The sequence below is a fragment of the Coturnix japonica genome, chromosome 3, assembly GCF_001577835.2.
Source record: "Coturnix japonica isolate 7356 chromosome 3, Coturnix japonica 2.1, whole genome shotgun sequence".
NCBI classification, from domain to species: domain Eukaryota; kingdom Metazoa; phylum Chordata; class Aves; order Galliformes; family Phasianidae; genus Coturnix; species Coturnix japonica.
Genome location: NC_029518.1, coordinates 36,424,363 through 36,447,248, shown reverse-complemented (window position 1 = coordinate 36,447,248; position 22,886 = coordinate 36,424,363). Strand labels below are relative to the sequence as shown.

The following is a 22,886-nucleotide window of genomic DNA, read 5'->3' as shown; positions in this document are numbered from 1 at the left end:
TGGTTTTGGTTGTGTGGGTGTTTCTGTTGCTGTCCTGTTTTGCTTTTAGTACCAGTTGTTACTGTTGTTTGCAAGCATCTTTGGTATTTAAATGAAAAAAAAGCAACAAAAGTCCTGATTTTTTTTTTAACTTGCCAGCAGTTCAGAGGTATTATTCAGTGATTTCATTTGCTTTTCTATTTAATGCTGAGGGCAGGTGTATGGTTTACTTCAACTGCACATCTCTAATTATTTTGTTCATTTGAAGAATTGGATCTAGGTATAATTTTGACTTACAACCTACTGCTATGTTTAGGCAGTATTTTAGATATCAGTCTCAAAAGGAAAAAAGATATAGCCAATGCAGTAACTGCTGTATATCTTAATAAGTAAATTAATACAAAAATTCTAATACCCTGTTTTGTTGTTTGCCAGTTGTCTTACACGTTGGAGATATGCTATTTGATTTACACATTGATTTCATGAAGATACAAATTTGTATCTCTCTTTATTTGCATTTTTCCTCTGTTACCTGAAATGTGCTTTATTGTAGGATTATGCAACGGCCCATGAAGATTTTCAGCACTCACTGGAACTGAACAAAAATCAGCCTATAGCTATGCTTTATAAAGGCTTAACGTTTTTTCACAGAGGGCTTTTGAAGGTAAAGTAATATTAAATAATAATTTATACAGAATAAGCTAGGTGTTGATATGCTTTTATATTTTTCTCACATAAAGATTTTTTTTAAGGCATAAGAGTACAAGCTGAATGAAAATGCTGTTGCTTTTGATCCCATTGCTAACAATATAATGCTCTATGATATGACGTGTAAGTATTGCTGATCTTGCTGGATATGGATGAATATAAAACACATAATTGATGACGTTTATGTGGTGCTTTCAGAGATGTTCATATTTGGAATCCCTAAGATCTCTATGATGTTATCCCATTTATTTTTTTCCATGAAATGGAGACTCCCTAGGGGTTTGTAAAGGAGAAAGGGATGAAGAGGAAATAATGCTAAATGATTCCTTGAATGGGCTAGAAGGCAATCAAGGAAACTGCTGATATTGGGTTGGTGTCTTTACAGGAAGCCATTGAATCTTTCAAAGAAGCTCTGAAACAGAAAGCAGACTTCATAGATGCCTATAAAAGTCTAGGACAAGCCTACAGGTAATGACAGTGAGAAATAAGTTCTTTTTCTATAAAATAATTTAAAATTCACTCCTAAATTCCATACATTTGTAACAAATCCATACAGAGCTGTATGTGTATTTGGTGGCTTGTCAGGTGTTCAATACTGATTATTTCTAGGTTTGCTTTGTAATTTTAATGTGATTGTGTGTTCTTTTTTGTCAGGCTGTATGCTTCCTTCAGCATACAGAACATGCATTTTTCACTGAAAGCAATGCTTTACATTTGTTGTAGAATCAGTGAATATCCCGAGTTGGAAGGGACCCATAAGAATCATTGAGTCCAACTCCTGGCTCTATAGAGGACCAACCAAAAGTCGGTCATATGTCTGAGATCACTGTCTGGATGCTTCTTGAATGCTGGCAGGCTCAGTGCCATGACCACTGCCCTGGGGGGCCTGTTCCACACCTCGGCCCCTTGCTCTGGCCGCTAAAAAGCAGTTGCAGAATTATTGCATTTCTTAAGGAAATTTTCCAGTGATGTTGCATGATAATGTTTAATGATATCTCCTGCGGACACATGAAAGCAACTCAATTTTTTGTTTGTTTGTTTTTTCTTTCTGTATTCCTCACTTTATACTTTGTGGAATTCCATAGGGAACTTGGAAACTTCGATGCTGCTACAGAGAGCTTTCAGAAGGCTTTGTTGCTAAATCAAAATCATGTTCAAACATTACAGCTGAAAGGAATGATGCTTTATCATCACGGGAGCTTAGATGAAGCACTGAAGAATTTTAAGGTATGCAGTGGAAGACCCTAAGTTAATACATTTTTTAAAAGTTTTAACAAGGAGTAGCAAATAAGAAGTGTTTTACTTTCTCCTAATCTAATTTTCTCCTAATTTAGGTTAGACCTAAACCTCCCCTGTCTCAGTTTAAAACTATTTTCACTTGTCCTGTCGTTGTCCACCCTTATGAGCAGCTGTTCCCCCTCCTGTTTATATATGCTCCTTTCAAGTACTGGAAGGCCATAGTGAGGTCTCCCCGGAGCCTTCTCTTGTCTGAGCTAAACAAGCCCAGTTCCCTCAACCTTTCCTCGTAGGAGAGGTGCTCCAGCCCTCTGATCATCTTAGTGGCCCTCCTCTGGACCTGCTCCAAGAGCTCCACATCCTTCCTGTGCTGGGGGCCCCAGGCCTGGACTTGGTACTCCAGATGGGGCCTCACAAGAACTGAGTAGAGGGGGACAATCACCTCCCTCACCCTGCTGGCCACCCCTTTTTTAATGCAGCCCGGAACACAGCTGGCTGTGCTTATCCCGAGGAGCACTTTGTCAGCCGTTATATGTATCTCTTCTATAAGGCAATTTTTGGATACTGGTGTAATTGAAAAGATGTTTAAGCTTTTAATGCAAATATGCTTTTCTAAAGAGATGTAACTGTCGGCAAAAGGGTAATACTCAGTGTTTAAATATAAACTTGCTCTGAGTTTAATATATAGTAAATATTTGACTAATGTAGTGAAGTGCTCTAATGCATGAACTAGGGAAGATACTGATTGAAGAAATAACATGGCAAAAATGTTGAACTATTCAAAAATATCCCATCACTGTTGTCATCAGAAATATGGGGCTTTTTCCCTAGGTGAATGAAACTAGTGAAACTGTTACCATTAGTGCAAACTTCATCTACTTTCATGACAACAGACGTGAGATAGAAAGTGCATTTACATTGGCAATTTCTTTTGTTTGCTTTAGTGAAGCTTAAAGTAATTTCCTTTCTTAAGGATCTGATGAAAGAAAATTTTGATGTAATATGGAACTTAATAATCAGCAGATCTTTTCATTAGTGAAGGTCTGACCAAACAAGTTAGCATGTTTGAAGATACTCATTCTCTCGTTCTTGATCTAAGGGTGCTTTGTTCCTTTAATCTCTTAGAGGTGTCTACAGCTAGAACCATACAATGAAGTATGTCAGTATATGAAAGGACTCAGCCATGTTGCAATGGGGCAGTTTTATGAAGGCATTAAAGCTCAGACTAAAGTTATGTTAAATGACCCACTGCCGGGCCAGAAGGCTAGCCCAGAGTATCTCAAAGTGAAATATCTCCGAGGTGAGTGGAAATTTTGGTTTGTTAGTTTAATTTAGTTATGTTCTTTTTTTCTTTTTTTTTTCTCTGAAAGTGCACACATGCTTATGGCTATGGCCATTTTAAAGAAACCTTTTTGTATTCTAATGAATGCTGTAGAGTATGTCATCCAAACATCTACAGACTTAGCAATAGATCATATGGTCAAAAGCCAGCACCGTAAGTCAGATGTGTTTTTCTGTGTACTGGTAAATACTTTGCTGAAGTAGATGTATTTCTGTCTTGGAAATGAGCTAATAGCAAAATTTTATTATCTAAAAGCAACATCTTATTAAAATTGTATTGGGTGACTGACAAATATATAATCTGTGGCTTCGTATAACTACAGAAGTAAACTGATGCACAACTGGGTTTTAATTTCATTTCTCTCCTCCAGAGTATTCTAGATACTTGCATGCACACTTGGATACCCCTCTTACAGAGTATAATATTGATATAGATCTCCCTGGAAGCTTCAAGGACCACTGGGCCAAAAATCTTCCTTTTCTCATAGAAAATTATGAAGAACAACCAGGGTTACAGCCACATATAAAGTGAGTATTTTTTATTTCTTTAAGCCTGCTCCAATGTTTTTTAAAATCTTGACTTCTGCAAATGTAATTCTGAGACACTTAGACCTGCCTTTTCTGTGTGTAAGTCCTTTCCAAGATCTCTGGGATTGGAGTTGATCTATTTCATAAGAAAGAAAGAATGAAACTTAAGATAGGTTTTTGCAAGTTGATCTAAACATAATCAAGTAATATTGTTTTACTTTATACACCTTTAATTATTTAAAATTCTATTTTGTTTTCTTTGCAAATAATGTTAAGACATTGATAAGTTTGAGATCCTCAGTACAGTATTATGTAGCACCCTTGCCATAGTTTCTTCCTATGTGCTTTTATTTTGTTATGGGTGTAATTTCACAGGCATTAAGTAAATTTTTAGTAACAGTTGAGTTTCACTGGGAAAAAGCATTCTCTAGAATAATTTACATAAGCAGTATCTTAAAGCGTGATCTCAAACAAAGTCAACAAAGTAGATGTTTTAGGTTTGTCTTTAGAAACACGTACCTAAATAAGGGTAGTAATTACCTGCTGTAAATGCATTTCTAGATGTATTCTCATATATTCCTTCTGTCAGTGCATAATGCTGAGTTAAGTGTTTGGCTTGGGTGTGGTTCTGTTCCATATACAAAACTTGTATTTTACAGAATTGAGAGAAGTCATAGAATAATGAGAATAAAGAGGAGGGCCACAAAGATGATCAGGGGGCTGGAGCACCTCCCCTATGAGGACAGGCTGAGGGAGTTGGGTTTGTTCAGCCTGGAGAAGAGAAGGTTGCGAGGTGACCTCATTGCACCCTATCAATAGCTGAAGGGAACTTACACCCAGGAGGGGAGTAAACTCTTCGAAAGGGCTGATAATAGCAGGACTAGGGGAAATGGTTTTAAGTTGAAGGAGGGAAGATTTAGGTTGGATGTTAGGGGAAAGTTCTTTACTAGAAGGGTGGTTAGGTCCTGGAACAGGCTGCCCAGTGAGGTTGTGGATGCCCCGTCCTTGGAGGTGTTCAAGACCAGGTTGGACGGGGCCCTGGGCAACCTGATCTAGTAAATGTGTATGTTTGGTGGCCCTGCCAGGCAGGGGGTTGGAACTACATGATCCTTGAGGTCCCTTCCAACCCGGGTAATTCTGTGATTCTGTAATAAGGCTTTCAGTTTCTGTATGTATTCTTTCCTTATTTAGTGTTGAGGCACCTCAGGGTGTATGTAACACTGAAGGATGGTGTGTTGTCAGTTAACTCAGCGCCACTTAATATGAGAGGGTCTGAAGGCAATATAGCTTTTGACAATAATAGGTTGAGTAGGGCCAGGATTTGACTTCAGATATGGAGCATAACTGCCGTATTGTGTGTATGTTTGGTGATGGTGAGGAGAAATGGGGGTTCTTTGTAAAGCTTTTGAGTATTTCCCACACTAGCTATATTGATTACCATACAAACAAATTGTGTTTTATAACTTCCAGGATTTATGTTGCCAAATTATGTCTGATGTATGTTTTTCTCTTCTGTAAGAGATGTATTGTTTCAGAGTTTTGAAAGCTATAGGACTGATGTGCAAGAACTCATATGTGTAGCTGATCATCTGGGTTCCATGATGCAGTATGAGACACCAGGATTTCTTCCAAATAAAAGAATACACAGAGGTATACTGGAAAAGCTCTATAAAATTGAACGATAAAAAGTTAGTGTAGTTACAATTTACTGCCATGCCTTTGCTGTCTGTAAATTTATCTTAAGCTCTATGCATTTGAAATAATTAAATAGTTTTAAAATGAGAATAATGGTATCAACAGTTTGGTTGGAAATCAAATCCCCATTCTGATTGATGTTGACAGTTTTGTCTCTATATGCATCTCTTCCTTAATTCAGTTTTATTGTCTGTATGAAAATAAGCATCTGGTTCTAATTGATTTTCTACTTCTGTTGTTGTCTGTCTTTCTTTCCTCCCATCTCCCAGCAATGGGGTTGGCTACTTTAGAGGTAATGCAAGCTGTGCAGAGAACATGGGCAAACTCAAAAGTTCGGATGAATGGGAAAACAAGACTGATGCAATGGAGGGATATGTTTGATATTGCTGTGAAGTGGCGAAGGTAATGGTAAAAGAAGAGAGAAAACAAGCCTTAAGTTTAACAGTGGTGCATGCTTCAGTTAACCAAGGGGCTGAAATCAGAACAGGTAGAACAATTATTCTTTCTTTGCTAGAAACAGATGGATGTTAGCCTATGTACTTGATTGTATCTTTGTGAATATCCTCATCCAGTCTGAAAAGTTCAGTACATTCCTTAAAGGGCTTTGTAACAATACATCATCTAAACAAAGAAATTAGACTGAGGCATTCTGGGGCTTGAGGGGTGTTTGCTTGGTTTGGTTTTTTGTTTGAAGTTTGTAATGTAAACAGTAGATGTCTTACAAACATGGATTGGATCAGTTCTTAATCCACACATTTATATAATCAGATTCATCTGAAAAATTTGGATTTGGGACTCTCTTAACATGTCTCCCAGCTTGCTTTTCTTTCACTTCTCCCAGTGCATAAAACATTCATCAGAAGAATATCTTTCCTCTCATTTCAACCAATTTTTCTGTTTGTAAAGAAGTACATAGTGCAGTTTTTTTTGGCACTGATTTACTACCAATAGAGCTGTTCATTATAATGTTGTTAGATCACTGGCCAACTATTTGGAAGTTATTCATATCATGTATGTAAAGCTTTGTAGCCCTTATTTTGTGTGAGCCATAGCTACGTGAAATGCTCAATAATATTCTTAGGAGCATCCTAGGTATGTTTCCCTTCTTTGTGACCACTTATTTCTAGCTTTTGCTGAAATTATTTCATGTAAGAATAAAATTATGTTGGAAATATTACATGGAGTGAAATGTGTGCCAATAATAACGTCTTTTGTCTTTGTAGGATAGCAGACCCTGACCAGCCTGTGCTTTGGTTGGACCAAATGCCTGCACGAAGCCTTAGCAGAGGTTTCAATAACCACATTAATTTAATCAGGTATGAGATTTTACAAAATTTCTCCACACGCACCGAAGAACTGAAATTTACTGGTTGTGAAACTGTGAAGCAGTATGCTATAAGAATCAATGCACATGTCCTTACTGTTTTGCCTCAGTATTTATTTTCTATTTTCTAAGGGATCATGTGTTTTTTGTGCGCACTCCTGGTTTTCCCTCACATTTCCTCTTTCTCCCAGATTTCAAGGGATAAGGGATACCATCTTTCAGTGGTATCTGAAAGATGCATATTTTTACATGCTGTTTTTAATTTCCAAATGATCTAAGATTTATATTTAAGGTAGAGTTCATCACAGTTTTAATTGTTACACACATTGCTTCTTGAAGACAGTAGCAGTGATTATGAAACAAAGCAGTTCTGTTACCGTTGTTCCTGACTTATAGAAGAACAAAATAGTATTTGTTTAGTATCAGAGGATGTCAGATTAAAACATAGGTGGAAAAAGTAAGTAACCTGATGAGAGTAATAGGTGTACTTTCAAACCAAGGTAAAATTTAGGATTCAACCACTGTTGTACGTTCCATCTTCTCCCATGCTGCAAGACTCAACATTGCAGTCAAGACAGCACTACCACACATTAAGTGGTGTGGCAACATCACTGTCAATCACAGGAGCAGAGGGTGTTTGTAAGTAAATACATTAGTTAGATATCATCTTTACTTCTCCCCTACTATCGGAAACATTGAATCCTTGATCTGTCATTCTGTTTTTATATCTGTTTCTTCCTTTTTGAGAAAGCATCTGGGAAAGGACAGGGGAAGTAAAGCCTTCTCGAGAAAAGCAGTGATATTCTGATGTTCACAGAATCACAGGGTTAGGGTTCACAAACAGAAGCTGATGGTAATTTCTTCCCATTCTTCCTACAATTCTACTAGGCTGTCCTTTGTTTTAAGGAGCAGTTACAACGTAGTTTTAAATTCCATGTGAAAATCAGTGTTTTCTCTAAGAATCTGCTGACTTTTGGACTTGTCACGCTTAGGCTTCCTTCAAATCAAGTGTTACATTTGGGTTCCAAACTGCCCGTCTTTGCAGTTGCTGCATTCTTCTTTCTGCACACCTAAGATCCAGCCAAAATTACAACAAGCTGTTCTTTGAGACAAGCATCTGTTTCTATCTGTTTTTATCTTAAATTGGAGAAGAGCCTAATTCCTCTGTGGTCTGAACTTCCAGAAGACAAAGGCATTCACACAACAACAGTTGGTTACTCTTCTGAAATGATACTGAACATTTAATCTGTAGAAGTACATCCCTGTACAGGATGTCTGTTAGTGACTCTGTTTTTCACTGGCCAAAGTACTTTAATTGCTGGTGTTCTCTGCTGAGAGAAAGACAAAACTCACAATTCACTGGTCTGGTTGTTTTGGTGATGCTGCAGAAAATAGAAATAAGCCTTGTGAGCACTCACAGTGGAAGGCCCGCAGCTGATCAAACTTTAGTCTCATGGGTTTCAATCAGCCTTGACTTTTGGAGACCTCATCACCATTTTTATCATATGTTTTAATAACAAATGGGTGATTCTCTGCAAGTTACTCTTTTGGGGCTTTTTTTTGGAAGGAACTATAGATTTGAAACAAAACCGCAAACTTCTGGAACACGCTTAAGTTCTTTATAGTATCTAAACAAAAATGTAGTGCATTATAAAGTAACACAAGGAGATCCTGCAGGCCTATTTAACAGAAAAATAGCTGCTAATTGAAGTTACTAGTGGGCTACAGAACTATTACTTTTTGTTGATAAGTGAGATCATTCTATGGTCTTTCAACTGTTTTTCAGGATCATTGCTTTATATTAAGCTTATGATTTGAAAATTATTCTGAATTCTTAGAGCATGGATATGTGAAAACCAAGAACAGTCTTGAGATTCAGCTGTATTGGCTGTCCTTACTAATTTGTGGGTCTGTACTCAAGTAGGACTATGGCTTATTTCTCCTCTGGCAAATAGTGAAACTTGGTAACTGTGATTTACATTAGAGAAGATGTTTCTAAAAGCTTGAGCTATTTCCATGGGCAAAACAAGGGTTTGGGATCAACTAAACATTAGTGGTATACTCTGTGTGTTTACAAAATAATCAAGACGTTCTCTGGAACACTGTTACTATTGAATCTTTTGATGGTAGTGCTCATCAAACAAGGAGAAAGTGGGAATAACCAAAATAGTGTCTGACCACCCAGTAAAAGTCTTCTACTGCTTTTAGATAGCTTTACAGACAGGTCTGATTTGGATGTGTTTTCTAAGATGCCACTGAGGGAAAATCCAGTTCCTCATTCTGACGTGCTTCTGCCTGTTGTACAGATAATTTAAAAACAAATGGAAAATGATGGGACGTACAACAAGGGCAAATAATGTACGGAAACTTATCTTTGTCCTTCCTCTTTTCTTTCCTTCCCTCCCTCCCTCCCTCCCTTTACTTTGTGCAGATATGTATGTGCTCTAATTCCATTCAGTTTTTAAAGAGTGATTCTGCTATTGCTATGAGAGTAGACCTACTGAAGTGTGGGATGGAGTGAGACATTAGAAAGTTAAGCTGACAAAATAACTTAGAGTGAATAAAAGCCAAGTGTATACACCTTCCTGTGATTCACCTTCCTGTGATTGACAGTGGTCTTGCTTCCTCAGAGAGCGATAACATTTGCTTTATAAAATCTTGTTTTGTAGACTGGGAGAAGAGGAAGGACTCCTACAAATGCAATAATGGTATGTAATTTTTCCTCTCAGAGTGGTTAGTATCCTAGCAGGGTTTTACCAAGTTTTTATTTATATTTTTTCCATAGTGTTCTGTGGGGGAAAATGAGTTTATTTTGTTCTCTTCCTTCAGTAGTTAGAAGGCCCTAACTTAGGAGACAAAGTAGAATTAATTTGATATGTAGAGGTTCAGATGAATAAAGAAAACTGTATGTGGACTGTCAGAGTGTATCAGCCTCATATCTTGGCAAATATGTAAACTGTGGAGTTGTTGGCTCTCAAAGTCAGTATGCGGATTAATAGTTACTCTCTTGGTTCTTCAATTTCTACTTGTCTAAAAGTCTGAGAGTTAGTGTATCTTTTTAAGAATCAATGATTATCATATAGGTAACGGATATGCAGAAAATAAGAAAATACCTGTGAAATACAGTTTATGTGAGAACAGTTCCAATGATATGTGAGTTTTTGTAGGTTCATCTTAGAATCTGCGTTCAAAATAGGCAATGGACAGTTGGCTACTTCAGAGACACCTCTTTTTCTTTGATCTAAAAGTATCTGTGGATAAAACTCTGTCAAACTTTAAATGAGTAATGTTTATGTCTTATTCTGGAACGCTGGTCTGGAAAATAGGACTTGAAACTCTGTTTTGTTTTATAGGGGACAGGTGATTAACATGCGGTACTTGGAGTACTTTGAGAAAATTCTTCATTTTATCAAAGATAGGATCCTTGTTTATCATGGGTAAATTACTGATTTATTTACTTACTATCTTCCCTCTCCCCACACCTGCTGCTTCACTCCTTTGGTGATACTGATTTGAAATTTACGTAGTACCTAATTTCAGAAAGTCTGAAAGAGGTGGTTTAGTGGTTTGTGATAGCAGTGGTAATGGGGGGATTGCTGGACTAGATGATCTTGTAGGTCCTTTCCAACCTTGTCATTCTATGATAATTTCTTAATTCTACTGTCTTATAGTTTTCTCAGTTGTATTTCTGAATGGAAGTGCAAATCCTATTATTTGCCACTTAAACTAACAGGAAAATTATTGTCATTATGATATGCTTATTATTAAAAAATTCTGTTGAATTTGTACCTGCTGTTTTGGTATTTGAGTAGGTCTCAATTCTTTCTAAAAGTGACTTCGTGAAGGTGTCTTGTTCCCTCCAGGTAGAACAGGATGCAATTTCTTTAACTACTGTGAATAATTGGTTGAACAGTAGAGTGATAAATCCCACCTTATTATAGAAAAGAAGATTAAAGAAGAAGGGATTATAGAAGTTATGGATAGTATTTTTATATGAAACTGGTGTTTGGCAAGTAGTTTTGAGGGAAACAGGGAATCTTTACTACTTGTTACGCAGATGGGTTGTAGGCTTTGCAACCATCTTCTGCTTAAGCGCAGAATCTCAAACAGAAGATGGGACTAAGGATTCTAAAATCGTTACTGTTATCTGTTGCAAAATTTGATCACTTTCTAATAAGTAAAATATCTTCCCAACCCATAGCTCATTTGTGGTGACAGTGTTCTGATAAATTTAAAAATTAAGAAACTCCCAAGTCCTCTCATTTTTTCTTTGACCTGATAATTTTTGTTGAATACGGAGTTTTGTTGTTCAGTTTAATTTTGCTATGTAAATATTGAAAATGAAAGTGCAGAGAAGTCTTGAAGCTGTTGGATACGTTTCAGAGTTGGAACACACTGAACAATCCCTTTGCCCACACAGTCATGCAAACAGTTCCACGCTTCAGAGTGACCAACAGCAAATGAATAAGATAAATCTGAAGTATGTTGTTAAATTCTGAAGTTGGGAAAAAAGAAAAAGAGTAGATCTGGGATGGAGAGGTTTTGTTTTTTAGAAAGGGTGCTGAATAAATGAGTGCGTGGCCAAGTAGGAAGGAACTCTTTCAGAAAATGAATTGTTTTCACTAACTCATGCGGCTAAGCATTGGTTAGCTAATTAGATTAAAGAGGTGGATTTGTTATAAGTGTTCAGCTATTGCAATTTTATATTTAGTTATTTCTTTTTCTAGTGCTAATAATCCAAAAGGGCTAACGGAGGTTCGAGAAGCTTTGGAAAAAGTACATAAAGTAGAAGATCTTCTTCCAATAATGAAGGTAACTTGAAGAAAACACTTCAAAATACACTGAAAATAATACAGTTTATTCTGGGATACATCAAGATCACCAGAGTATGACCATCATGTAAATTTAAAATGAAGAACTCGAAACACTAACTCAAGTTATTTCAAATCTATATATGGAGAGTGTGACCTTCCCTTTGGTAAATACAGATGTGTGGTGTATATTTGAAAGGCTTGGTCTAGTTGTGGTAACTACAGGAAAACAAAATGCTGAATATAATTCTTTGAAGCCAGCTCTATCAGTCAGAGAGGTTTGTGGTCAGATCTCCTGTAATGGGCTCACAGTGTGTGTGTACAGTATGAAGAAAATAATTGAAAGTGTGTGTGAAGGAGAAGAAGAATGCAAGCTCTTCTTGTGTTAGCATCATTCATGTAGGTCAGCACGTGGTGGAGGCTGGCAGAAGGGAACACAGGGGAGTGGCTGCCCGTAGCTGACTGATCACCAACCTGAAATTGTTCTTTGCATTCTAGTACTCTGGAATAAGGAGCTGTTAAAATATGCAGTTTTTCTACTTGCTAGTGGTGGTCCCTGTATAACAGCTGTGGATAATGAAACATAGTAAATGTGTTATGTACTCTTATCTCAAACAGTGAGGCTTAAGCTAGGCTTCAGTCAGAGGTTTTACCCCAAATTAATCTAGCATAACCAATATATAAGTATTGAACAAGGCTTCATTTAGAATCAAACAAAAATTGGTAAGGAGTAGCCATTCTAAATGGAGGCAAACTCATAACTTCCTTGTCGGTATGTCTGCGCTGTGGTTTCATGAATAGATCATAGATACCAAGTTATCTCTAAGCAAAGCTGACTGATTGCCATAGAACCGCAATTGTATGATGCATTTACCTTGCTGCTGCTGATGCACTGTGTGGTTTTGAGTTTGCTTGCAGTAGCACATACTTGCTGGTGCTCTATAAGTAACTTTACAGAAGCTACATGGCTCAAGCTCTGAGTTTTTCTACGGGATGTTTTTAATAGGCATTACAAATATGAATGTCATGTCATTGTTTTGGAAATTCTTTTTTATACTCTTGTCTTGTTCTTGGTCTTTGAAAAGGAAACTTTGAGAATACCAGCTGAACCTGAATTAAAACAATGAAGAGATGATAGATGTTGGGGTGCAGAGGCAGCCTAAGCCATCCCTACTGACAAATGAACACGCAAGCAGAGCCCCATAGTATGCCTCTTATGGCTACTGTAGGATCACAGACCAGAAAAGAAAATTGCTATTAGTGGAGTTAAAAGTACAGGTTACTCCAAGACAATGAAGAAAATTATGAATAAACATAGTGAACTATATTTGGCTTAGCTCAAAATACAAGTTTCTTAGAACTGGCAGCAAGTATTTTTCCTGGTTTTCGTAACCTGTACGTTTTGTCTGGTTTAACTCAACTGTATCCTATTCTGAATTGTAACTGAGCAGAATGCTGTTTCTCATTAGAGGCTTTTAGATTTGTTTCTTTAGAATAAATGTCGATGCTCTTTTAAACATAACATCCCAGATCATAAGTTCTATTTTAAAGTAAATAATTTGTCTTAGTAATTAATTCAGTGTTACTGCACAATAGTCACTATTAGGGCCTGTGTATAGGGAATGGCTGCTAATACTGACACAGTTTGGTTATTGGGATAGCTGGGGAATGTTGTGTGTCAAAAGCTGTGCTTTTGGCTTTACTTAAATAGAGTTTTGCATGATTTATACAACCCAGCTATGGTATTACAGCTAGATCATGCAGCTTTGTGAAATTCTGAAGCTCTTATACATTTTTCCTTCTGTTGAGGATAAGCACTAATTGAAATTGAATCACAGTTAAGAAGTTGTTACTATGAGCTGTATTCTGGAATCCATGCCTCAAGCTAATGCATCTGCTTCTTGGTATAAACATAGCAAGCAGACTCTCAGATTTCTGCTTTAGCTTTTACATCGTTACACTAAATGATTGCTGTCAACATGCAACGTGGGGAAAATTCAGAGCTATTGAAACTACTGTACGCATTTGTTTTTCATAGATGATACAACTGTATGTGCTATATAGTTAAATTTGAATGGTAATATGCCTGATTCAGTACTTCGGGCTTCCATTAGTTAAGAAGGAAAAAATGAATGAATTAATGTCATTAACTGTTGTTAATGAACCCTTTGTACTGTTCACCCAGCTTGTTCACTTTCACGTCTGCTCCACTTTCAGGTGTTTGAGAACAATAGAAGCAGACAGTCTCTTTGCATTCACTCTATGATAAATTTCTTTTCCTTTTGAAAGCAGTTTAATAGTAAGACAAGAGATGGGTTTACTGTGAACACAAAAGTCCCCAGCCTCAAGGATCAAGGGAAAGAATATGATGGATTCACAATTACAATAACAGGAGATAAGTATGTTTGTTATTTTCAGGGGCTTACATGCATTAAGTAATGATGAAGTATTGGCAATTAATCTTCTCAAATGCCATTGTATAAAGTGGTTTTTGTTTTTTCTCCGGTGACATTTTTGCCACCACTTGTTTATTTCAGCGCTTCTGTTTCCTGTCATGTTCCCTAACAGAGAGGGGTTATGGATACTATTTCTGGAGATCATCTTGTTGGGATTATTCTCTAACAGACAGCATATAAATGGAGTCTTCAATACTCTTCAGTTTAAAACACCAGGAGGGAAAGTCTTGGTCTTTATCCATAACAAAATACCCTTTATGTTATAAGCCTTACTCTGTAAGGAAGCTGAAAAGAGAATGGAAAAATTTCTCCTATTTGGATTTTGGCCTTTTAATTTTGTGTATTCTTGGAGATGTTTGTAGATCTTGTATCTGCAGTTATCAGTTTGAGCTCAGATGGGACTTTGGGCTGCTCATTGAGTGGAGTAGCAAGTTTCTAACCTTAGGGATTCCAGCTCTTTATAAAGAGTATTACTCTGAGTCTAGTTATGACAAACCAGAAACCCCCTCTAGGTGCCAAAGTTTGACTAAAGTTGACTGAAGTTCTTACCTTTTGGTTTACTGGTTTATTATGGGCTTTTAAATTCTGTGCTTGGGAATTTCTGCAAAGTGTATGTGCTTCTAATGTGGGGCACGGATTCTGAACTTCTCTTTTGAAGTGTTAACACACCTACTGGTTTTTAATCCTACATCCTAAATCATATGCCTGTATGCAGTCTTTGCTGTTTCAGAAAAAATATTTTGGTGTTAGTAAAGGGATACAGCATTTTACTCTATGCAGAATTTGTTCCATGTTAATGGTTTGTGACCCATAGTTTGTAATTACGCTTTTATTCCAAAGCAATTCAGATTTGATGAATTTAAATGTTAACTATATTTTACATTCCCAAAGCTGAAAAGATACTTTTAAATTAGATTGCAGTCTTATATATGATACTTGCAGCATGACAATGTGTTTTTAAATTCAAGTGGGGTTTTTTTGTTTCCTTTAGTAAAGTGAAGGTAATCCACATAATCTCCTGCTTAAAGAAAAAAGAAATGGGAAAATATTGATCATGTGATATTTAACTGCTGTGCATTTGTTACTTAGCCTGAATATGTGGAAAAAAATAATTATCTCCTTTTCTGCTTAATCTTCTTGATAGAGTTGGAAACATATTATTTTCAGTTGAAACTCAGACAACAGAAGAAAGAACGCAGCTTTATCATGCAGAAATAGATGCGCTTTATAAGGATCTAACAGCTAAAGGAAAAATCTTAATTCTTTCTGCAGAGCTGGGGGTAAGCCTGTTTTCGTGACAACTGTGAGTTCCTTGACAAAATTCCATTATGTCTTTATACCTTGTTTTTAGCAGTCAGTGCCTTAATGCTTTCTGACAGAGATCCTGAGTAATAAAACCGACTGCTTGTTTAAACCTAGTTACGTCAAATAATATAAGAAGTTGCCGTAATTCCATCTGCTAATGAAATTTGCTCTGCTTTGCTGCAGTAATTGTAGAGTCTAGACAAGCTCTTGATATCAGAATGTGCTCTGCTATAGTAGTGCTACATGTTTTTTTCTCCTTTCTTTGTTTGCGTGAGTTTGTGGTCATCATTTCACTGATAAGCACTGCTTAAGATCACACTGAGATTTAGTTAATAGTGACTGGATGCAAGATGAGTAGTAACATGAACACAATTTTAGTGCTTTTTTCTCATGTATTGATATTTATTTCTGTTGCAGTAAGAGCCTGACTCTACTTGAGTCTATGCTTTGCACTTTTCATCCTTTAACACGGCATAGATGAACTGTGTAGCCTAAATATAAAATGCATAATTGCATCATACTTTTATATACAATTGAAATTCAGCTTGATATTTTTCATATTTAAAATGGTTACTCTTAAAACAAGTGCTGTAAGATTTTCCAGCATGTTTATGTATATGGTAACATCTGGATATTAAGCCATCTTGATTTTTTTGCCTTTGCTTAGGAAGCCGATGCTGTGTGCAACTTGATCCTGTCATTAGTTTATTACTTCTATAATTTAATGCCACTTTCAAGAGGATCAAGGTTAGTGATTGTCTTTATCATATCTGTCTTTACCATACGTTTATCATATTTCTTGAATACGCTCTATAAAATGTCAGTGTGTATGGTATCTTAGCTACAGTTTTTTCACTATCTAAAAGAATTGGAAATCTGTGAGTTAAGCTGTCTGTCCTGCATAGTTCTTCATCTTATGCTGCCTCATTTTATGATGGGCATTGATTTGATACTGTTTTAAAAGCTAGTTTGTAATTGCTGATGATAACTATTCATGGCCGCACTTATATTGAAAAAGATGAGTAGTCTGTATTTATGGCCTTTAGTTCATGAATTGAAAAGTGTTATTTTAAGTTTCAACATTTGGGTTCCTAATCTGTTTTATGTTGTACTGCTCTAATTTGACTCAAAAAGCTTCACTGAAAGACATATTTTAGATGAGGTACACTTTGGTGTAACTTATATGAAAGCACACTGCAAATATTATTTTATGTTAGTGGGGTTGTTTTTGCAGCTGTTAGAATTACCAAATGAAACCCTGGCATAAACTATCAGATTTCACAGATCTCTGCAACTGAAATTCTAATTTAATGCCAACTTGTGTACATCTAAGACTACTGTTAATGTCTTTCCAGAAGTTTTAAGTTTATTAGTAAACTAATTTTAGTAGTAAATATATAATCAAGAGACTTTTGCGTCTATAATGAGCCTTTAATTTTCTGAGTGAAAAAATTAATCATTTGTTTGTTTTAGTGTGATAGCGTATTCGGTGATCATGGGAGCTCTAATGGCAAGTGGAAAGGAAATATCAGGAAAAATCCCTAAAGGAAAGGTAAGTATCAAGGCCTTGGGGATGGGTGTCAGTTTGAGGAAGGAGCTGTGAGAATGAACTGAAGTTGTACATTTGTGTGCTGGAGAAGAGGGAGCTGCTTACTGTGGTGTCTTCCAGCCTGAGAGAGCAAATAAGACTTAGATATAATGCATGCAGTGCTTCTGGTTAGTCAAATTGCAGCAGACTGTGTCCCATAGTAATCACGCTTTTCTAACGGAAGCAATTCTTTGGTTCTGCATTGCCTTTTCCAGCTTACAAGTGCTTATATTAAAAATAAAGATTCTTTTCATGCATTATCAGCCTGCTCTGAAGACAAAGATGCCCAGTTATTAGGAGTCCTGTTGTTTCCTGGCAGATCTGTCAGTAGCTACAGCTACATGTTATTTGTGGTGGTGGAATGCTCAAACCTGCAGACAGCTTTAGTGCCTGGTATGCGTATTTACTTCCAAATTGTTTGGTGGTGAAAGAGAGAAGCTGGTTTGTGCAGATTAGTTAATAAGCTCACTCCTGTCCCACCAGCAATAGAGGTAACATTCTTTCAGAGCTCTTCTTCGAATTCAGCCAAAGTTCACTAAACCACAAGTTTCAAGTTAAATATTTCGGTATTGATGAACCAATGTGTTCTGAACATTGTTTTACTGAAAACATATTATTAGCTGTAAATATGAAGTTTCCTATAGTTCTTGGCTACGTATAGTTAAACTTGTCTGAAAACTCACTGTGGAAAAGATAATGCAGAACATCTAGGATGTCCAGAATAAATTTGCCTTTCCTATGACACAGTATTTTGTGGAATACAGTATGTGGAAATGAGAAATACCCTGGTATTATTGTTTAATTGGATGCTGTAATGAAGAGCTAAAACCAGTATTTTCTGGCACTGACTCAATAGCACAGATATATTGTCAAGAGATAGTAAGTAAAGTGAATTTAGTCACAAAAAGAAGGGTACATGTTTTAAAGTTGAATTTATCTATTAAGAATATTCAAGGATGAACTTCCTGGAACTAGAGAACTTGAAACTCTTCCCATTTCTTAAGATCTTTTACATTTTATTGCATTTTCAGCTTGTTGATTTTGAAGCAATGACAGCACCAGGATCTGAAGCTTTTAGCAAAATAGCCAGGAGCTGGATGAATCTGAAAAGGTAAATCTTTTTGTTCAGATGGTAGAGAAGGAGGATGAGGGCAGAGAAATAAAATAAGAGGAACTTTGTAGGTCAACTTTAAGCCCATTCATTTTAATTTCTTGTCATTTTTCAAGATGGTTGCATTTGTCTTGTGCCTTAGTGATTATTCCCTTAACAAAATCTTAAAAAGGGGTCAGAGACAAAAACAAACAACCAACCCAACAGCAAAACAGTTTTAGTATCCTTCAGGTCAGGGTCAAGGTGTTTTAATGGTGCTGAGAGAAATGACCAAAGTCCTTAGTCTGTAATCTCTGGGAGTTTGTATGGATCACAGGATGTTTGTGGTGACCAAAGGAAAGGAAACCTGACTTCAAAAGGTCTGAAGGACCATCCAGGGAAACTAGAGGCTTGTCAGCCATGCTTTGGTTGCTATGTCAGTCATGAAGTCTTTTCCTTTTTAGGTTGGATGTTAGGAAACACTTCTTTACAGAAAGGGTAGTTAAGTACTGGAATAGGCTCCCCAGGGAGGTTGTTGAATCGCTATCCCTGGTTGTGTTTAAGAGCCGTTTGGATGTGGTGCTCAGGGATATGATTTAGCAGAGGGTTGTTAGAGTTAGGGTACTATGGTTGGGCTGTGGTTGAACTTGATGATCTTCAAGGTCTTTTCCAACCTGGATAATTCTATGATTCCTGTAGCAGAGCACTTCAGGATATGTCAAAGTCCATACTGCTATTTCCTAGGACCTGTTTCCTAGACTGTTTCCTATTCCAAGACAGGGCGATGAACCTGATGCTTTCTGTGATAGAACTGCTACGCTTGTGGATGGGAAGAGCACAATTGATGTTGTTTATTTTGACTTCAGCAATGTATTTGATACTGTCTCCCACAGTATTTTTGTACTAAGATAGCTGTCTTAGTTTCAGCTGGGACTGAACTGTTTTCTTCAGTGTGTTTGATATGATACTCTGTTTTGCTTGTAGGAGAAAAACAATGTTGATAAAACACTGATGTTTTTAATTTCTGATAAGCAGTGTTGTACAGAGCCAAGGCTATTCTCAGCAAAGGGCTTAAGGAGCTGGGAGAGAACAGAATTAGGACAGGAAAGATTTTTGAAGGGAATGGGAGTTCATCTCACTCTTTCCTGCTGCTTGGGGGCTATCTGAGCATTGGTCAAGGGATGATGAGCAATTACTTGTGCAATTCCTTCTTATATGCATTCATATATATATATATATATGTGTGTGTGTGTGTGTGTGTGTGTGGTCATAACTATTTTCCTTTTCTTGATCTCAGTGAATAGATTTAAGTCATGAGGTTTTTTTCTCCTCCATCCCACTGGGAAGAGAGGGAAGTGAGCAAATGAGCAAACTGCTGCATGTTGCTTAGACACTTGTTGGGTTAAACTGCTGCAACAGCTTATAATGATCTGGATTACTGTACTAGGTGGGTAAAATGCAATTTGGATGGTCAGATTTAAAGAGCAGTTAATGAGTCGGGCTTTGCATGTAACCTAGTAACAAATGCCCCACAGGTCTTGGGACAGACCTGGAAGAGGCAATGGAGTGAATGGAGTTCTTGCTTGTGGGGTTAGGAGATGTCTTCCCAGTTTGGTGTCCAGCTGACGCACTTGAGGACAGGGCTGGATATGGAGGATGTAGATAAGCTGCAGGAAGAGGCCAGCAGGAGCCTTATAAACATCATCAAAGGCAAACGCAATGCCCTGTCCCTGGGAAAGAAGAATCCCATGCAGTGGTACAGGCTGGAGAGCAGCTTGGTGGAAACGGTCCTGTAAGTGTTTGTAGACAGGGAAGGCCAGTAGCATCTTGGGCTGTGTTGAAGGAGTGTAGCCCATAGACTGAGAGAGATGATAATTATTCTGTTCAGTACTTTAAATCACACCTAGGACTGTGTCCAACTTCAGGGCTGCTAGTACAGTAAAGGCAATGATTAACTGGAGCAAATTCAGTAGAGGGCCACCAAGATGGCAAGGCACTAGAGCACATATCTTAGCAGCAGTGAATTGATCTTGTTCAGCTCAGAGAAGAGAAGGCTTTGACCTATCAGCAGCTTTCTGATACCTATGAGGTTTATAATAGCTGAGCAGTGCTTGGTAGGAGGATAAAAAGGAACATATATGGGTTGAAACAAAGTTCAGACTGAGCATAATCTTTTCACCCTGAAGGTAATCAAGTAGTGGTGCAGGCTGCCCAGAGAGGCTGTGCAGTCTCCATCCTTGGAGATTTTCAAGACCTGACAGGATAGAGCCCCAGGCAGCTCACACTGTCTTTGCAGTTGACCTTGCTCTGAGCGGGATGTTGGATCACAGATCTCCTGTACTACTGTGTGATCATGAGAAGCTATAGAACTCCACAGCTCTGTTAGTGCTAAATATCTCATACTGCTTAATGTTATTTAGCTTCATCTGCGGTTCTCGGTTTGAAATTCTACATATAAATGCAGTCAAATTCAGCCTTCATCAAGAAGTGATGTTTTTAAATGAGTGTAGCAAGTCGCAGTTGGTGCTTCTTTAACAGTTGTGGATTTTTGCTGAAAGTAGTCTGTGCAAATATTGTGACTTGGTTGTCTTAGAAATACCAAATGTTTGTGGCTCCCACTTTTTTTATTATTATTATTCCTGTGAATTTCCTAATTTATGTATTCAACCTCTTTTTAAATCCCACGTTTCTTCACTAGGAGAGTGGTTAGGCCCTGGAACAGGCTGCCCAGGGAGGTTGTGGATGCCCCGTCCTTGGAGGTGTTCAAGGCCAGGTTGGACGGGGCCCTGGGCAACCTGATCTAGTAAATGTGTATGTTTGGTGGCCCTGCCAGGCAGGGGGGTTGGAACTACATGATCCTTGAGGTCCCTTCCAACCCGGGTCATTCTGTGATTCTGTGATCTTTTGGAGCACAGTCAGCTAATGCTATCCCAACCAAATTGAGAGCCTGCTGACCACCACCAGCTCTACCTTCTCCTCACATCAGGAGCTGCTCTCACTAAATAGGATGAAAGTAATCGCTAAATAAAAGGACCTTTCAAAATGGCAGAATTTAAAGCAGAATATTCTAGTTTAAAGTCCTCAAGACTTCCTTACCTTATGCACTATTATTTCTATACCACAGACAAATTAGCTACTCAGGTTAATTACCTTCACGTTATTACTTCATGTTCTTTAAGTGGTCGTTCTGCCGATATTTTTCTTAGCATCAAGCAAAGCCAGCTTTGAGCATTTTCTTCTCTCTGGCTCATTCCTCACTCATCTCTCAATTGAGACAGGAAAACCTGTGCTACAAAACAGCTTCAGTTACGAATAACCACAGTTTAAAATGGATCAGTTCCCTGATCTGGTTTGCTATGGGATCTCACTGATAATTTCAGCTGAGAGGGTTGGAAACACGTTCTTAACTTCAAATCTCACATTTGTTGAAGTGGATGAATAGAAATGTAAGCCAACGTGTTAGCTTCCGGGTAAATAATGCCTAACTTAGAATAAATGAATAATTGCCTTTTTTTTTTTCTTTCAGTATTTCACCTTCTTACAAGAGCCTACCATCAGTATCGGAGACTTTTCCAACCCTGAGAACCATGATTGAAGTACTAAATACAGACTCTTCCCATTGTCTAAAAAAAACCGCTGTGGTGGTGTAATTTATACAAATAAAAAGCCAAAACTTATTGCTTCTTAATTTATTTTTAAAAGGGAAAATATGGTCAAACTGGGTTATTACTTATGGTTTTTTCTGGTTAATAGAGGATGTGAACTTATTTGAGTAATTATCACTGCAAAAAGAAATCTTTGTGACCAGTAGAATTAAAAGGGAAAGAAAGAACAGGTAGAACAGTTAACTTCTTGTATTCTGATATACCCTAACAGGGAATACAGCTGTTCAGGAGCTAAAATGAAGAGCAGTAAGGAATTCCCATCTCAGTTATGTTCTGGATATTTTGCAGGTTAAGATTTTACTTAAAAAAACCAAACACTGTTTTTAAAATGCATTGAAAATCCCATGATGCAACTTCCATTTATTCTTTTTCCAAAGCTTCTGCCTTCTGAATGGAAAACTTCAAGCCATACACATGTGCAAGTAATTGGTAAATACACAGACACTTCATGTAATGTAATCCAGGGAAGGAACAGATGTCAGCTTAAAAGAGCAGTGATCGTGAGAAGATAATCTGGAAATAAAACCAAACAAATGACGTATTCAGGGTTAGCTTCTCGGTGAGTAAATGTCAGAAACACAACAGTACGTGAGTTTTCCTTTCCATTGGTGGTAGTGTTTGGCAAAGGATCCCAGCAGGTTGACAGCACTGGAGGAGCACTGTCTGGTGTGGGTATGGTGCCTGTTGCACCTGCGTGTGTGTGTAGATGTGTTCTAAAGGGGTGGTTCTCTGGGCAGTATGTGTGACTAAGAAAGTGAGCTTGAGTCAAACAATGCTCTCAAACAAGTTTAACAAACAGAGCAGGATTATATAACTGGACTGGCATGTGGTGACTGGGAGAGCTGTAATTACCTCTTAAGAACTAGAGATGTGGAGAAATGTAATTATCGTTTTCCATCCCCTTCTGTGTCATCAGACAGCTGGTCCAGCCATCTCATTTGAGCTCTTAAGTGGGAGCTGCTAACGTACTGTAGGCCCAGCCCTTTATCTGTTCACGTTAGAGAAAGTGTTGAGGGGAAAAAATAGACCAAGTAATTAAAACCTATTGATCTCCTAATATTTGTGACATTTGAGAATAGAGTGTGAAGATCTTATAAGGGCTTGTGCAACTAGAAAGGATAAAAGACCAAACCAATTTAGCTTCAGGCAAACGCAACACA

At 37.5% G+C, this 22,886-nt stretch overlaps 1 protein-coding gene across 2 annotated transcripts in view; it reads left to right on the top strand.

Annotated features, from left to right (window-relative positions):
* TTC13 (tetratricopeptide repeat domain 13) overlaps window positions 1-21,738 on the top strand; it is a 31,865-nt gene extending 10,127 nt beyond the window's left edge. Inside the window, exons 8-23 of one of the 2 annotated variants that reach the window (XM_015857927.2) lie at window positions 533-643; window positions 1,073-1,155; window positions 1,773-1,914; window positions 3,049-3,223; window positions 3,636-3,792; window positions 5,312-5,442; window positions 5,757-5,889; window positions 6,711-6,803; window positions 10,165-10,248; window positions 11,539-11,623; window positions 13,915-14,021; window positions 15,223-15,358; window positions 16,051-16,130; window positions 16,857-16,935; window positions 18,003-18,082; window positions 21,588-21,738. In XM_015857927.2, coding sequence (XP_015713413.1) covers window positions 533-643; window positions 1,073-1,155; window positions 1,773-1,914; window positions 3,049-3,223; window positions 3,636-3,792; window positions 5,312-5,442; window positions 5,757-5,889; window positions 6,711-6,803; window positions 10,165-10,248; window positions 11,539-11,623; window positions 13,915-14,021; window positions 15,223-15,358; window positions 16,051-16,130; window positions 16,857-16,935; window positions 18,003-18,082; window positions 21,588-21,711 — 1,800 coding nt within the window. In that variant the 3' untranslated portion in view covers window positions 21,712-21,738. Of the gene's footprint in view, window positions 1-532; window positions 644-1,072; window positions 1,156-1,772; window positions 1,915-3,048; window positions 3,224-3,635; window positions 3,793-5,311; window positions 5,443-5,756; window positions 5,890-6,710; window positions 6,804-10,164; window positions 10,249-11,538; window positions 11,624-13,911; window positions 14,022-15,222; window positions 15,359-16,050; window positions 16,131-16,856; window positions 16,936-18,002; window positions 18,083-21,587 lie in introns of both variants that reach the window. The other variant, XM_015857926.2, reaches the window with a different exon arrangement.
* The last annotated feature ends 1,148 nt before the right edge of the window (window positions 21,739-22,886 follow it).